Source organism: Hemicordylus capensis, chromosome 5 (assembly GCF_027244095.1).
Source record: "Hemicordylus capensis ecotype Gifberg chromosome 5, rHemCap1.1.pri, whole genome shotgun sequence".
Lineage (NCBI taxonomy): Eukaryota > Metazoa > Chordata > Lepidosauria > Squamata > Cordylidae > Hemicordylus > Hemicordylus capensis.
This window is the reverse complement of record NC_069661.1, coordinates 59484506-59500863: the sequence shown is the minus strand read 5'-3', so window position 1 is coordinate 59500863 and position 16358 is coordinate 59484506. Positions and strand designations below refer to the sequence as shown.

The following is a 16358-nucleotide window of genomic DNA, read 5'->3' as shown; positions in this document are numbered from 1 at the left end:
AAACCAGCAACCACTTGCTCCCTAGGCAACTTACTTCCCCACTGCATCATTAGTTGGCTGTACAGTAATGCTGCTATTATAGTATTTTTTGTTTTTTTCCTGATCAGCTTTCCCCTAAAAAGTATGTCTTCAATCACAGTGATAAAAGTAAATTTGCCCATCATATGATGAGCAGCTGGTTGGATGATGGTAAACCAGACTGGCCTCTGGCATTCTGTTCAACAGAATGGAGTGGGGCTGGCAGGTGCACTAACAAGGCAAGCATTTCTGCTTCCCCCTCCATGTGTTGGGTATACATTGTAGGGAGTCCAGCCCATTCCTGGGTAAGCATTCTGGGATTCTCACTCATCAGTAGATCTACTGGCAGAGAGCCATTTCTAGCTAGTGGATCCAACATTTAAAGAGGAAGCTCACCTTCCTACAACTAAACCTGAAATGGAGCACAACACCATTTCCTAGGTCATAATCCAAGAAAATAAACAATGCAAATAGGTGCTATCTGATCTTTGCATTAATCAGCAATGTTATTAGTACATTTACCAGATTTTGTTTTAAACACCAGTTAGAATACTTTGTTTAAAAAAAATGCTATCCAATTCCAACCAAAATAATTTGAATTCATAAAATATTTATAATACATATTTTCTACAATCAGACATATATGAATGGTTTATGCCTATCAGATTCTGCTATGAACAGATTGAAGATATAGCAAGCAGCAGAAGGAATCAAGCCTATGCGAGGCACAGCCAAGAAGTCGCCACTAGAAGTTATGTACATATCTGAATATATCTTAAAGTCTGGATAAACTAACCTGCGAAATAGCTCTTTTGACCAACGAAGTGTAATAGGCGGTTCTGTTTCACAGGGGCAAGGACCAATTAGTAGCTGGCTATGAGCAATCTGGGTATTGTTGGGGACACACACACCCTGACCCCAACATTAAACTCAGAGCCACCAACCCTGAATTATATGGAACCCAGGCCTGTGTCTGATTCCATTTTATAAGAGTTCAATTAAATGCCTGAACTCAAGGTGAACTGACACCCAGGTCTCTTGCCTGCCTCATGTACTGCTCTGTGAAGGAGGAGGCAATCCAGCATTGTATTGTGAAATGGGCACTCACAGAAACACAAGGGCTAGGCCTGAGCTAATCAATATGCTAAAATGTAACTCACTATCAGATAATGTCTGGGGAAGAGGCCAGGGGCTGATCTCCCCTTTCCTGTTGCAAGAAGTCTATGTTAATCTTTGTCAATGATTGCTCTGCTATGCCCAAAGGGGATTACTCAGTTGCTGTCTATAGAAATTCCACCCTAGGAGAACACCTGTAGATTTGGTCCTTTTACTAACACCTTCTGGGACCAGGCCCAAATCTGGGGACAAGAGAAGATGCCCATTTGCAGCTCAGAGAGGCAGATTTGCCTTGGACAATGTCCCCTCCTCAAGATAGCAGCTAACAGAAGATGGGATTAAGATCTCCCTGGACTGCCTGAATAATTAAAAAGACATTATCCAGAAGGTAACAGCAAGTTGTCACCTTTTGGGACCCAGGAAAGATGATGGGAGATCAAAGGAAGATACAACTATAAAGAATAGCTTACTGGACAGAGAAGTGGCAGTCTCTTGCCTACAAGCAGTCTTGTGCCTACACGCAATCTTCTGCCTACAAGCAAGACTTGCTCATGAGTAATCCAAGAGTTTGCTGCCCAAGCCGCGGGGCTAGAGGCAGGAACTCTGTCCATGGACAGGAACTGTCTGACTTCCACTGCGAAGTGAGAAGTCAAGACTTTCCAAGCCATGGTGCTCTGACTCTCAGCCATGCTCTGAGCAAACTGCATGCTTGATCTAAAAGCTCCTGTCCCCAGCCAAAAGCCTCTCTCCTTCAGCTGAAAGATCCACCGTTCTCAAGCCTCTGATCCTGGTAATATGCTGCCTTCACAAGCCTTGGATCCCTACTTTTCTCCTCCTTACTAATCACTGCTACCCCCTTCCTAAGCCCCCTCCTCAAGCCCCCTCCTCCTTCTTCTTTCTCTGCTTCTCTCTAAATGTTTTATTTAGGATTTGTTAGATTATTAGATATCTGTAATTACTGATTGCACACACATATGTTAGTTAGGCACATTACACTACACCTTGAATCAGAAACATGTTTTTAATGTGGATTATTTTATCCTGATGAGCAACTTTTTATAATAAAGCCCACTGAACTTTCTGAGTGTGTCTCTCTCTATCTCTGTTTGCGCGCCCAGATCCTACATGGTCACCATCTCCAAGAACCAATTCAGTTTGTGTATGATGTGACTTTGCCTCTTTCCCTCTGAGCATGTACAGAGTGCGAAACGAGGTATAGTTCACAACAGTATGACTCATTGTGTCTCTGAACATAGTTACTACAGGAGCTGGAAAGAGGTTTTACAGTTCCTGCCCTTAGCCACAAAGGCTACCTGGTGGCACACAGTGAACAGGGCACTTCTATCAGCTCCGTAGGCCAGGGTTCAGACTGAACATCATAATAGATAACAACCCTAGTTTTTCATGTTTAGCTAGCAAGTAACCATAATATAAATTTTTATCAATTGCTGTGCAAGGTGCCCACCGGAAGGTTTACACTGATACTGCAGACAGATACATCAATTAATTCAGAAGCAGGGTACCAAGTCATCTTTAAAGCCTTGCAACTAAATTACATGTCCCTTTATTAATGCAGTCAAAAAGAGGCATGATATTACATGAACATAAATTCCCTTTGGAGATGCTAATCATAAGAGAGCTTCTTGTTGTTGTTTTTCCAACAGAAAGCCAACTCTGTACAATTTAATTGAGTGCCTTAGCACCTGGTTTATATGCACTGCAAACTGTACTGTGCTGCCCTATACATGTTTAGTAAGAAGTACATTGTGTTCAAGAACCACCTAATGGCACAGTGGGAAATAACTTGCCTAGCAAGCATGAGGTTGGTGGTTCGAATCCCTGCTATTACCTATATCAGGCAGCAGCAATATAGAAAGATGCTGAAAGGCATCATCTCATACTGCGTGGGAGAAGGCAATGGTGACAACCACAGGGCTCTGTGGTCACCAGGAGTCGTCGCCTACTTGACAGCACACACTTTACATTGTGTTGAATGGGGCTTACTCTCAGGGAAATATACACACAGGATTGCAGCCCAAAGTAAGCAAGAGGACCACAGACACTGGTATGTAAATAGCATCTTTCCATATAAAGAGATGCTTATGTATGGAGTGAAGTAGTAAAACTATAGAAGCCAAAGTGCCCCATCAAAAATTTTCACTTGAATCCTATTACTTATATTCCTGGAGTTAGCAAAAGCTTTGCCTTTCACTCTGGAGAAACAGAACTAGAGCAAACAAAATAAAAAACAGAGGATTGTGCTGAAGCGTCTTCTCATTACTCAGTGGATAAATAACTGATGAATGAATACTCTCCCTATTGCAATATTATTCTACAAACAGTAATAAATAGAAGCCTGTATTAGCATTCAAAAGTTATTTAGAAACCAATTCTCAATTCGAAATCACATTTTCAATCACATGGTTCATATACATATGTTCAACAATTTATTGTGGCTGGGGATGATGGGAGTTGTAGTCAACAGATGGAGAGCCAAGGTTGTATACCCCTGCCATTGACTGTACTTAAATTTCACTTCTCATCAGTTCAAACACATTGTTTTTCAATGCTTTCAGTTCACACATTCAACTGTTTGTTGTCAAGGACAGAGGAACAGAATGCTGTGTGTGTGTGTGTGTGTGTGTGTGTGTGTGTGTGTGTGTGTGTGTGTTTGCATGCGTGCAAAAGTCATCATCCAACAAGGAAGCCTATATCTGACTTCCTATATTATCTATTAACCAATATGGAACCATCTAGTTCACCTTGATACAAAAAAACATACTGGCAGAACATCCACTGCTCCATCACAATTACATGGTGCCTCAGAACACACCAAAATAACCGCAAATGCACAACAGCGTTGCTATTCCTATGTCAAGGAATCTGCCCTCTCATGAAACAAGCAACAGTTTCATGCAACTTAAAATGTCAGATCTACTGTAGCCTATTAAAATATTTACACAGGAGAAACGGTAGGGTGCTATAAAAAGAAAAACATTTTCTTGTCTCTAGTTTTTTTCTCCCTGTAATTTGTAATCTAAACATTTCTATCCCAAGGGCAAAGCTTCTTTCCAATGAACTGCATGTAGCCAGCAGAAAGAGAGGGAGGGAGGGAGCCTCTCAAATATCAGTGGAAGAGAACAAGTAATCCTGTTGCAAAAACCTGGCATCAAAAAGAGGACTCTTCTCTTCAAAACAGGGTAGAAATCAGACTCTCATAAATTCAGAAGATCACTTTTTTTTTAACGTGACTAACACCCACAATGCATGTTGCATCTGTTGACACATCTGTATTATTAAAATCACAGATAAACAACCAGTATGCCGTGGCAATGGAGTCAAAAATACTAACCAGCATCATAACAGTCAATCATTATTACCATCATAATCGACAAGGCTGTTCAGTGAGCAAATTACTGATATTGGTTCCAATCCAAAATCAATTAATTTACACGGTGTTGCCAGGATATTATGCATAAAGTCAAGTTGTTATTTTGGATTGGTTTGATGCATCAGAGTGGGTATGGCGGGGCTTACCTGAATTCAAGAAGAGGGCTTCCTTCTATCTTCTAATTAGAGTTCACAGCAGCACTTTAAAAAACTGCAACCACTACTACAAATACTTACAGTATATACCACTTTTCAACAAAGTGCTTCAAGCAGCTTACATAGAAAATAAATAAGATTTATTACATTTATATCCTGCTCTTCCTCCAAGGAGCCCAGAGCGGAGTATGTGGTTATGTTTATCCCCACAACAACACTGTAAGGTAGGTTAGATGATTACCTGTCCCCAAAGGGGACACAATCTTTTTTTTTTTAAGCTGCCTTTTTTTCACCTCAGCAATCATCCCACAATGCCACCAAGACAGAAGCAACATCATGGCCTTGCAGCATCCTTTCCCTAGGAAATTACGGGGGGGGGGCATCCCAGGAAGTGGCCATCCCACCCACCCCCAGCCCAGTAATGCTCTGTGGGAAGGATGCAACATAATAATGATGCTTCCCTCTCAGTTCTCCAATACAGCCGTTTCATAAATGTTCCCTGTTCCCCATGCAAGGTCAGCAGAAGAGCTGCAATATCTCAATGTGCAAGTGTTGAGGGGAAGGGTTTATAATTGTTACACAATGGGGAACATTTTGAGACAGAAACAAACATTACATTAGAAACAGAATGTACATTAGGAATGGACTCTCCTTGAATAATTTAACTAGGAGCCAAGGGTATCAAACCACTGCCCTACAGCTGTTCTTGGCCTACAATTCCCATCATCCCCAGTCACAGTGGTCAGTAGCCAGGGATGATGGGAGTTGTAGGCCAACAGTAGTTGGAGGGCCACAGTTTGACACCCCTGAACTAGGCCGTTGCTGCTTAACATCAAATTTAAGCAGCTTTTATACTGAATTCTGGTGGGAAGCTGACAGGATCTGGGGAGCATCCGATTTGCAACAACTCATCTCCCAGGTGTGATGGTACAAACCTTTCAGATTCTTAAAGTGGAGATAGGGTAGAACTTGGTAAGGAGCATACAGTAAAGTGACAGCTGTTTGGAGGAAGCAAAAAAAGAGTTGTAGAAAAAACTGCACATGACAAGGACATTTGGAGATGGCTGCAATACGTAGGTGTTTAAATGCAAAAGCCAGAAGCCTTCAACCAACATGAGAAAATTGGAATCCTTGGTGCCAAAATAAAAAATAAGTATAGTGGACATTTCAGAAATCTGGTGGAACTGTGGGGCATGGTTATCTCTGGATATATGATCTATAGAAAGCACAGGGAAGAGAGTATGGAGGGTAGAGTTGCTCTATCAAGAAGGACAAAGTCCAACTCAGCCATAATTAATATCAAAAGAGGAAACTTCTAAAGAATCAGAAGGAAGTTGAAAGGGAGAATCAGGAGTATCATTGCTCTTCAGGACACATTTAGGTTATTTAAAACCATGATGATGGATATAAAAATGTAAAAAAATGATGGAAGTTGAGATAAAATGTGTACCACAAACTAGAAATGGTACAAACAAGTCAATTAGTTAAAATGCAGAGTCAAGGCTTCCTTGAAAACCAAGAAGGCTTCCTTGAGTGAAAAGTGAAAGTCTTGTTACAATTAGGAAAATTAAAAGGAATACAAACATTGTCGTAACAAGTTTGAATAATGGCAAGCATAAAATAAAAGAGAATTTGAGGAACACATTAAGACAAACAACACTTTATACAGGTACAAGAGACGACAGAAGAATTCTGAAAGGACTGTGAACTAGTAGATCTTATAACAAAGATATATGTAGCAAAGACGTCATGAAATCAGCCGCCTTAGCAGACTACTGGAAGAGAGCCAATGCAACACCAATTTTAAAAAGTTCCGAGGGAGTGGGGAAGATCTGGAAAATTACAGGCACACTCGCCAAACATTTGTCTCTTAAACTGGTGAAAGGCATTATTATAACTAGAATTATTAAATACAACATGCCTCGCTGAATACTCACCCTGCCTGACAGCACAATGATATGTGAGCCTCTTTTGCTGGGATAAAGTAAGGGCCTCAAGAAAGTGAAGCAAGATTTGGGACTCTTGGGAGTACTCCTGAAGGAGCATTGCTCCTGAATATTTAGATTTTTGCTGCTGATTGAAGTGCCTTTGCCCAGTTTCAGTTGGTACATCAACTGTGTCAGGTTCTGGCTCAGTCGGATCTGGCTATAGTTACCTCATGCTTTGGTAACTGCCATTTGGATTACTGTAACTTACTCCATGTGGGACTGTCCCTGAAAATGGTTTGGAAACTTAAGGTAAAGATAAAGTGTGCCATCAAGTCAATTTTGACTCCTGGCACCCACAGATCCCTGTGGTTGTCTTTGGTAGAATACAGGAGGGGTCTACCATTGCCTCCTCCCACGCCGTATGAGATGATGCCTTTCAGCATCTTCCTATATCGCTGCTGTCCGATATAATACCAGTGAGAATTTGAACCAACAACCTTCTGCTTGTTAGTCAAGCATTTCCCCGCTGCGCCACTTAAGGTGGTTACTTTAGCTGGTGCAATATGCAGTAGTTACACAGGCACTCAGTTTTGCGGTCATGTTACACTGTTGTTCCAGCTTCACTGGTTGCCAGTTTGCTTCATAGCATGATTCAAATAGCTTAGGACCAAGGCACCTAAAGGATCACCTCTTCCCCATATTAGTAATAGTATACTATTACTACCTTCCTATACTGCCTGCACCTTGAGATCTTCCAGAGAAAATCTCTTTGAACTTTGCCTTCCTGAGGCTCATCTGATAACTACAGGTGAGAGGGTTCCTTGTAGCACTCTGCCTGTGGAATTCCCTTCCATGGGAGGCAAGATTGGCTCCCTCTCTGCCAATGTTGCAGACTGAAGACTCTCCACTTCCACCAAGCCTCTGCTGATCCTTCAAGCTTGAAGAGTGTCAACAGGCATGCGGATAAAGGTGATCCAGTTGGAATAGTATACTTGGATTTCCAAAAAGCTTTTGACAAGGTTCCTCATCAAAGGTTCTTGAGTAAACTTAGCAGACATGGGATAAGGAGACAGGTTCATTCATGGATTGGTAACTGGCTGAAGGACAGGAAACAGAATGTAGGAATAAATGGACCGTTTTCACAATGGAGGGAAGAAAGAAGTGGGGTCCCCCAGGGATCTGTACTGGGACCAGTACTCTTTAACTTGTTCATAAATGATCTACAAGTTGGGTTATGCACATCGGAGCAAAAAAAAAACCTAACTAAAACCCCAACTTTACATATACACTGATGGGGTCTGAGCTGTCAGTGACAGACCAGGAGAGGAATCTTCAGGTTGTGGTGGATAGCTCATTAAAAGCATCAACTCAGTGTCCGGAAGCTGTGAAAAAGGCAAATTCCATGCCAGAGATCATTAGGAAGTTCTATTTTATTGAAAACTAGCTAATCCTGCACAGAGCATCTGTGCGGCAGTACACTCCCTCCACCTTCTGCCCTACTCCCCTCCCCCACAGCCTTCAGCCCCAGTCCGCTCTCCCCCCAAGCCTTCTGCCCCAGCTTGCTCCCTCCTCAATTTCCCCCTCTTTCTCTCTTTTTCTCTCTCTCATTCGTGCTTCCCCCCCGCCCCGCCTCTTAGCCTGCTTGTGTTTCCCCTGCTGGCCGTTGCCGCCTCCTCCTTCCTCCAGTCCCTGGTGTCGGGCGGCCAAGCGTTCAGCTGGCTCCTTCCTGCACGGCCCTCCCTCTAGTGAGCATCTTCCAAAGCGGCCAGCCATTTGTCTCTGCCCAACCAGGCTCCGCCACTTTCTCTCCACTCAGCTTCCCCCCTCCCTTCTGCCCCAGTCCATTCAGTTCTCCTTTCCACTTGCCCACTTCCCTTCCTTTCCTTCCCTCCCCAAGCGGCCACTTCTCTACGCGGTGAACCGCTGCTCAGCCAATCCAGCACCTCCACCGCCCAGCCAATCCGCTGAGTTGCCGGGATGCATCCCCACAGAGGCACGTCTACGAGATTTAATATAATAGATAAAACTGCTAATATCATAATGCCCTTATACAAAACTATGATGCAGTCACCTTTGGAGTACTGTGTACAGTTCTGGTCACCATATCTCAAAAGGGACATTTTAGAACTGGAAGAAGTACAGATACAGAAGAGCACAAACAAAAAGATCAGGGGACGAGAGCACCTTCCTTATGAGACAAAGCTACAACACCTGGGACTTTTTACTACTACTACTTTTTAGTTTAGAAAAAACAGACTAACTAAGGGGAGACATGATACAGGTCTATAAAATTATGCATGGTGTGGAAAGACTGGATTAAGAGAGAAATGTCTCCCTCTCTCACGACACTAAAACCAGGGGTCATCCCATAGCCAGGAAATTTAAGACTGACAAAAAGGAAGCACTTTTTCACACAACACAATTAATCTGTAGAATTATCTGCCACAGGCTGTGGTGATGGCCACAGCTTGGATGGCTGTAAAATGGGCTTAGACAAATCCATGGAGGACAGGTCTATCAATGGCTACTAGTCTCTATGGCTATAGGCTACCTCCAGAATTAGAGACAAGGTGACCCCAAACACCAATTGCAGGGAAGCAACAGCAGGAGAGGGGGCATGCCTTCCTCTCTTGCCTGGGCTTCCCATAGACATCTGGTGGGCCACTGTGTGAAATAAGAAACTGGATAGGCCTTCAGCCTGATCCAGCAGGGCTGTTCTTATTGCTTCTGATCAACTTTTGTATGCTCTCTCACTAACTTTTATATTTTGTACTGATTGCTGTAGATGTATGGTGGGGGGTGAAGACTGTTGTGAACCACTTAGGACCGTCCTCAAAGTGGGATATACAGTTTTAAACAAATACTTAAATCTGTGCAGTATAGATTCTGGGACTTTGCTGTTTTTGCTGCTGCCACACCTATCCACCAAAACTTTGGTACAGCTGTGCTGCAAATCTAACAGGCTTTCAAATAAAAAGACTGAAATTATAGAATACTTGGCATCTTAAAAAAGAAACAACCAGACACTACACATCTAAAATATTTCCCCACCACCACCTGAGGCTAGGGAACATGGCAGAGAGAGGAAGAAAAGGAGAAAAATTTATCTTGCTTCAAATAATGCACTTGCTGTCCATTCTATTTCATAAGTTTACTTGGTACAAGGTGCAGCAATACACATTTTGAACTCATCGAGAGGATGCAATTTAGTAATTCTAGTACATTTACTCAAGGGGAAGAGTGGCAGCACAACTCTTGAATACTAAGGAGTACAGTGAATACAGCCCTCAGAGCTTCAAACTGAGCTTTGTTTCTTCTGATCAAATGTGCTTGAGAGAAGGTGTGACAACATGTGACCTGAATCCTTCAAGCACCATTGTAATTTAAAGTAGATGGGACAATGTAGCAGATTCAGGCTAAATACAACAAAAGCACTTATCTCAAATCCAGTTCACATCCTCTCCAAGCTGGACCATACCTTAGGTCACAGGAGACAAGCAGCTTATCACAACTTCTAAGCTAAGCCAACTAGGAATTCACACAACCAGTTAAAGGACTGTTCTGAAGGATGGTGACAGACATTTTCATTCTGTGGTGGACTTATACTAGTATAAGTTATAGTAGGTCACAAAATGTCTTCTGAAGCAATAAAATATTACACCAGTAAGGAAAGCAAGTGTGATGTGAAGTCTGTCTCCCAAAAGTTAAAGAAGATTCACTGGAACACGAGTATGTTTGCTTCAGAAACTAGTAAGACCTCTTGTGAAATGCATATTCCTCAGCCCATCCTATCCTGCTTCTGTCCTATTTGGAGGAGACATAAGGCACTTGGGGAGGGGGGAACTGGGAGGGACATGGTTACTTAACTTCACTCCCCACAATGAAGCAAGTGGACAAAAAAATCTGCCAGTATGGTTAAGGGAACTGAAACCCCCACTTAGGAAGTTACGCGTAGTCACCCGCTTCAGCAGAATGGCTGAAAAGAGTGCATTATCATTCAGTAATATTGTTTCAGGCGAGTTAACAAAAGATTAACAAAAATACAGGTGAATGAACTCACTCTGTAAAATTAATAAAGGATGGAAATTAGGCCCATTTTATGCTATGGCTTGCTGTCCCAGCAAAACCCTGACTCTTCCTGTACCCAAAGCAAAGCATAAAACGTTCACTTCATAAAACAGGATCCTCCTCTGGCCATAGGGACACGTTTCATCATCTCTTCTTCTTTCTACTCCCCATATAATCTAGTGGTGAGCTATTCATTCCCGACAGGGTATCTAAAAGCCTGCCTCTCAGAAGCCAGAGATGAGAGCATCTCAGGTTGGACCACTAATCAGCAACAAGTAGGTGGAGAGAAAAATTCAGAACTAAGATATACCCTTTAAGAATTACAGTAATTGCATAATTGATACATGCAGTTCTTTTAACATATATTTCTGCTGGCACCCCATACCAGCGATTTGCCTGTGGAGGGAAAATAAGATGGTTCCAGTAGGCATATATCTATAGGGGAAGATCTGTCCTATGGTCTTGTAGGGGACAGATCCCCCAAAGCAAGCTCTGTCCTGTTTTGCATTTGAATGGGAGACTACATATGAGCATTGTAAGATATTCCCCTTAGGGGATGAAGTCACTCTGGGAAGAGCATCAGAGGGTTCCAAGTTTCCTCCCTGGCATCTCCAACACAGGGCTGAGAGAAACTCCTGCCTGCAACCTTGGAGAATCTGTGGACAGTAGGGATGTGCACAAACTGGTTCGGCAGTCCTTTTACAGACCACAGAACCAATTCAGAGGACCAGCTTTCAGACTGGTTTGGAGGCAGGGGTTACCTTTAGGGAGCAGGGACGCTGCCCTCCCCCCCCCCCGCTGCTTTTCTGCCGTCGGCGCGGTCTCCAAAAACGCTGGCATGGGGCTGCTGAGTACCTCCTTGCAGCCCCAGTCAGCATTGTACCAGAAGTGGCCAGTGCATGCGTGCACAACACATGCACACACCAGCCACTTCCGGTACAACTCTGACCGGGGCGGCAAGGAGGTACGCAGGAACACTGCGCCAGCGCTTTTGGAGACAGCGCCGGCGGGAGTAAAATGGCGGGAATGGGCACCCTCCCTACTCCTTAAAAGGTAAACCCCCCACCTCCCAGGAGTGCACAAACCCATTCATGCATATCCCTAGTGGCCAGTCTCTGTAGACAATATTGAGCTAGATGGACCAATGGTCTAACTCAGTATAAGGCAGCTTCCTATGTTCCTAACATTCTTCTGCAGCAGAATTCAATGTCACTCATTTGACACATTCCCTCCACTTCATACCCGGAGAAATTTCAGGGTCAGCTGTGTCATAGTTCACCAGTCTGCTTACAACCTAAATAGTTCCAAAGATTTTCATTTGGAATTCCTATCTAAAACTGACAATCTCACATCCTAGGATTTGTCTACACATGCCAGCAACCCTATTACTCACTACTTTAGTTTACCGCCAATGCCTGCTATGAACTGTTTGATCCCAGCTGCAACATTCTATAAGACACTCCTATGGTACAGTATGGTTTTAAAATGGAACTTGTTTACACAGTTATCCTGAGATAACATTCCCTTCACCATTTCAGTCTCAGGCATTTGTTTTTTTTAAAAGGAACAAGGGAATTATGGGTCATTGTAATTCACATCTAGGATAAATAACCATGTAAATAATAGGCTCTTAACTTGAAATGACAGTAGGCAAGGGAAGAGTTATTGATTATTTAAGGTTGCTAACTTTGTGATACATATTCATATTAACTACTTGAAAGCTAGAGTTATACTGACACGGACTTCACAACTACTCTTCTATGTCAAAAAAATGACTGACTGGTCTAATTACAAGTCCAAACTCTGACATGAATTAGGGGCTACCAAACTAGATTTTTCAGATAATCTGTAGGAGGATACAGGTGAAATATTGTGTATATGTGTGTGTTTTAAGGACAGACTGTTTACTTCATTTAGATGGCAATGTAGTGCTTTGCGTTGGTTGGTTTGCTTGCTTTTTATGAGACCAGAATCTGACTACGCAGTTTGTGAAATGCTTTGCCTGAAGAACACACACAGTCTAACGTTTATCTTTGCAGACTACTAAAAAAGACCACTTGGAGTATAAATTTATAGTTGTTGGCTGTACTGAAACAGGTACTGAAAGATGGGGAGGCATGGATTTATTTATTTTTAATCAATAGCCTCCTGAAGTTCCAGCCTTAGAGGTAGCATAGTACACCAAATTAGTCATACACCACCACAGCTAGAGAAGATATATAATACCTATAGAAGCAATACTTCTGGAGAGAATAGCAAAATCATCAATGCAGAGAGGAATCAATGTTATAGACAACTTTTATTTTTCTCATGTCTGCACAGTTAAGATATACAGATTTATTATGTGTATAAGTCAAGTGGACCAATACATTTAGGTGAGGAATATTACAGGAAAGGAGTTCTGGTGGTATTGAGGAATATTACAGGAAAGGAGTTCTGGTGTTGTTGTTGCTTAAAACACTTGCCAAAGTACCTACATTATGGATTCCTTCCAACATCCCCAAAATGCACCAGATTCCCAATATGTACAGATGCCATGAGAGTGACAAAATCAGCTGCAGAATAAAATCAGAGATAAACACATCTTATGTCACGTGCACATATACTAGGAAGTTGTGACAAACAGCAGCTTTCACATACTCTGCATGTAGATTCAGCAAAACACATGCATGGGTGACCATTACATCCTACCCTGACCTGCTTTGCATGAAAGAAATGCCTTAGATTTCTGTCCTTCATGGTGCAAGTGAGAGCTGACAGGCATCATCTACACTGCAGCCAGTGGAAGTTTTAAGAACAAAAATATCACCAAGGCTCTATTTTTTAAAAAAAAAATTAAAAAAAACATTGCAGAAGGATCCAGAGTTCTCTAAACTGAACTATCCACTTCCTTCTGGAATGACTTTGGGACAGGTTCTCAATTTTTTAAAGAAATACCGTGTGTCCTGGAAGAACCTAGTGGAAAACTTCGCCCTGCCCGCCCCACCCCCTCCAACAATAAACCACAAGATAAAGATTTGTATCCATCGAAGGCCCTTTGCAAAATACTGCGCACTTGGCAAATTTGAAAAGTTTGTCTGGAGACTGACGGGCTCAGGGGCTCGCCCAAACACCTTCGGGGGAGTAGGCAGCAGCGGCAGGCAAGCAGTCCTGCTTACAAGGAGAGACTCCACCAAGTTCCAGGCTGGCGGAGAGACTCCAAGGATCGAAAGGGTGAGAGTGGAGGGAAGAGCAACGAAAAAGGGCGAAGCAGGAGGAAACGGAGAGATGAAGGAAGGAATGAGAAAGAAAAACACAGGAAGGAGGAACGGAGCGCTGGAAGCGGAGGGGACGTCCCTGCAAGCAGCAGAGCCCACAAGCCGTGGCCAAGGCACTTACGTAGCGTTTCAACTTCTTCTCCGGCGGCGACTTTCGGAGCCAGCCCGAGCAGACCACCTCCCCGCCGCTCATGGCTGCTTCACACCCCAAGGAGGAGAGCCTTCCTTCGGCAGCGGTAAGGCGACAGGGCCGAAACAACCCGAGACTCAGCAGGAGCACCGCGCCTGCCTGCCTGGCCTCCTCTGGCTACTCTGGGGGAAGGGAAGGGAAAGAGGAGGGGAGAGGAGGAGGGGGAGGAGACGGCCGGGAATGAGAAGGAGGGAGGGAGGGAGGGAGGGGTGTGTGTATAATATGCGTGCACTAGAGACAGAGACAGGCAGATCGCCCCGGATCGGGCAAGGTAGAGAATCAGTGCTGGGAGGGAGGGAGGCAGGCAGGCTGTGTGGTAAGCAGCCGCACTCGATTCTCTCCTCTTCCTCAAGAGGTCCCCTTAATCTTAGGGGAGAGGAGAGATACAGGGAGGCCCCCGCCTGGAGCACTGCAACTTTCCAGCTACTCTGATCGAGCAGCTGCCTCTGGCGGCGGCCGCATGAGAAGTCGCTTCTCCCAGCGCACAGTGGTTGGTTGCCTGTGCTGAGTCGTCCGCCGCACCCCCCCCCCCCGCCCCTGCCGGGGTCTACTATGCTGCCGCCAGAGCAGGAACCTCCTGCAAGCCCAGAGCGAGCGCGCAACGGGGGTTTCCCTCTACTCCGCCGCGCCGCTTGCTGCTTGGCAAATGTCGGTGCAGATGCTCGATGCTTTTCCCTTTCCTTGTACAGCGGGGAGGAAGAAGAGGGGGACCCGGCCAGTTCTTGCCCTGTCTCTCGCTCTTCCTTGACGACGGGCAGCGAAGAGCCTCACAGTTGGAACTGGGCGCTCCCGCTTCGAACATGGAAACTGTAAAAAGGAATGTGGGGAGTTTTTGTGTCACTGCGGACGGGCGAGGCACTGGCGAGGGGCTCTACCGCTTTAGCAAGAAGGGGGAGGAATCAGATCCACTCTGCAAGGGTCCTACCCCTCTAACCCCATCGGGCACTGCGGCTGTCAATTTGCTACACACACACACTTTTATCTCTCCCTCCCTTAACGTTGGCCTCTGCGGCTCGTACGTATACCTTGTCCACAGAGGAGGAGGCGAGATAAACTCGGCCAGAGGTTTCTTTCTCTCTAAAGAACAAGGGGAGGGAATGAACCGAAGCCTACAGAAGGATCCTGGGATCTGTAGTTCTCAAAAGTACGGAGAGAGGAGTGAGAGTGGGGTTGCAGAAGGCCTGGGAAACGAGAGAAAGTTTTGTTCTGCAGTGCAAAAGTTAATTGAACGGCAACATTTTAAGCCAATGCTAGAATCCTTCGAGAGGCACTCTAGAAAGTTTATAGACTTTCCCGAGAGCGCGATATTTATTTTTGACCAATAAAACGCGCAACGGCTGGCAATTCAAGGAAGTAAAGTTGGTTGTCAGAGGGAGGGTTCAGCCTACTTTTTCATTACCTGGGAGCAGAGATGTGGCTGTTTGCATAAATCATATTTTCGGACCCGATGAAAATTCCTCAAATTAAATTATAGCCATCGCTGTTATGTAAGATCATGTCGTACTACTGAGAGAGTTTTCATTATTCTTGCTTTCTATAATGACCCGCCCTCCACAAAACAAATGATCAGCAAAGACAGTTTGCTTATTTTGAGTATGAGGTGAGCCAATATATTTCCTTTGTGTTACCTAACAAACGAAGCATTAAGGGTACATCAACGTTCCCACCAACATAAGCTCCATTATCAAGTGCACTGTCTGTGCAAGGTGTCCTACATAAATAAATGAACAGGCATACGAGAAAGTCTCCCTTGAAAACACTACGTTGGCAATGGGACAATTTTAATAACTTGGTGAAGGCACTCTGCCTATCATGCCTGCTTGCTAAGTGGCATGTCTTCATGCCTATCTAGGGTAGGTCACCACCATTGCAGAAAAATAATGAGATGGGGTGGATCCAAACTGGTAAAGGTTGTAGAGGTACCAGCGTAACCAGCTCCATCAGAGGCGGAGAGGCCGGCTGGCTAAAAGGCACTCGATCGCTTCCCTTCAGCCTGAAGTTTTGAAGACATTCTGAAGAAATTGGTCTTGGAGGATATACCACAGTCCCTCTCCCTTGCCTTTTTGCTGCTTAAATGATGGGCTGGGATGATTGGATTCTGTGTTTCCTCTGCACCCAAATTCCTTCCCCTGTGAAATGTTAACACAAGTCCCAACTTGTTACTAATCCTATATCATACTCAGCTGTAGTTATGCAGAATTTCAGAACTCTTGTGAAATGAAGGTCACACACACG

The 16358-nt window shown here is 44.1% G+C and overlaps 1 protein-coding gene across 2 annotated transcripts in view; it reads right to left on the bottom strand.

Moving 5' to 3' along the window:
* GAB1 (GRB2 associated binding protein 1) overlaps window positions 1-14578 on the bottom strand; it is a 149779-nt gene extending 135201 nt beyond the window's left edge. Inside the window, exon 1 of one of the 2 annotated variants that reach the window (XM_053253191.1) lies at window positions 14055-14578. In XM_053253191.1, coding sequence (XP_053109166.1) covers window positions 14055-14126 — 72 coding nt within the window. In that variant the 5' untranslated portion in view covers window positions 14127-14578. The remainder of the gene's footprint in view (window positions 1-14054) is intronic. The other variant, XM_053253192.1, reaches the window with a different exon arrangement.
* Window positions 14579-16358: the final 1780 nt, after the last annotated feature.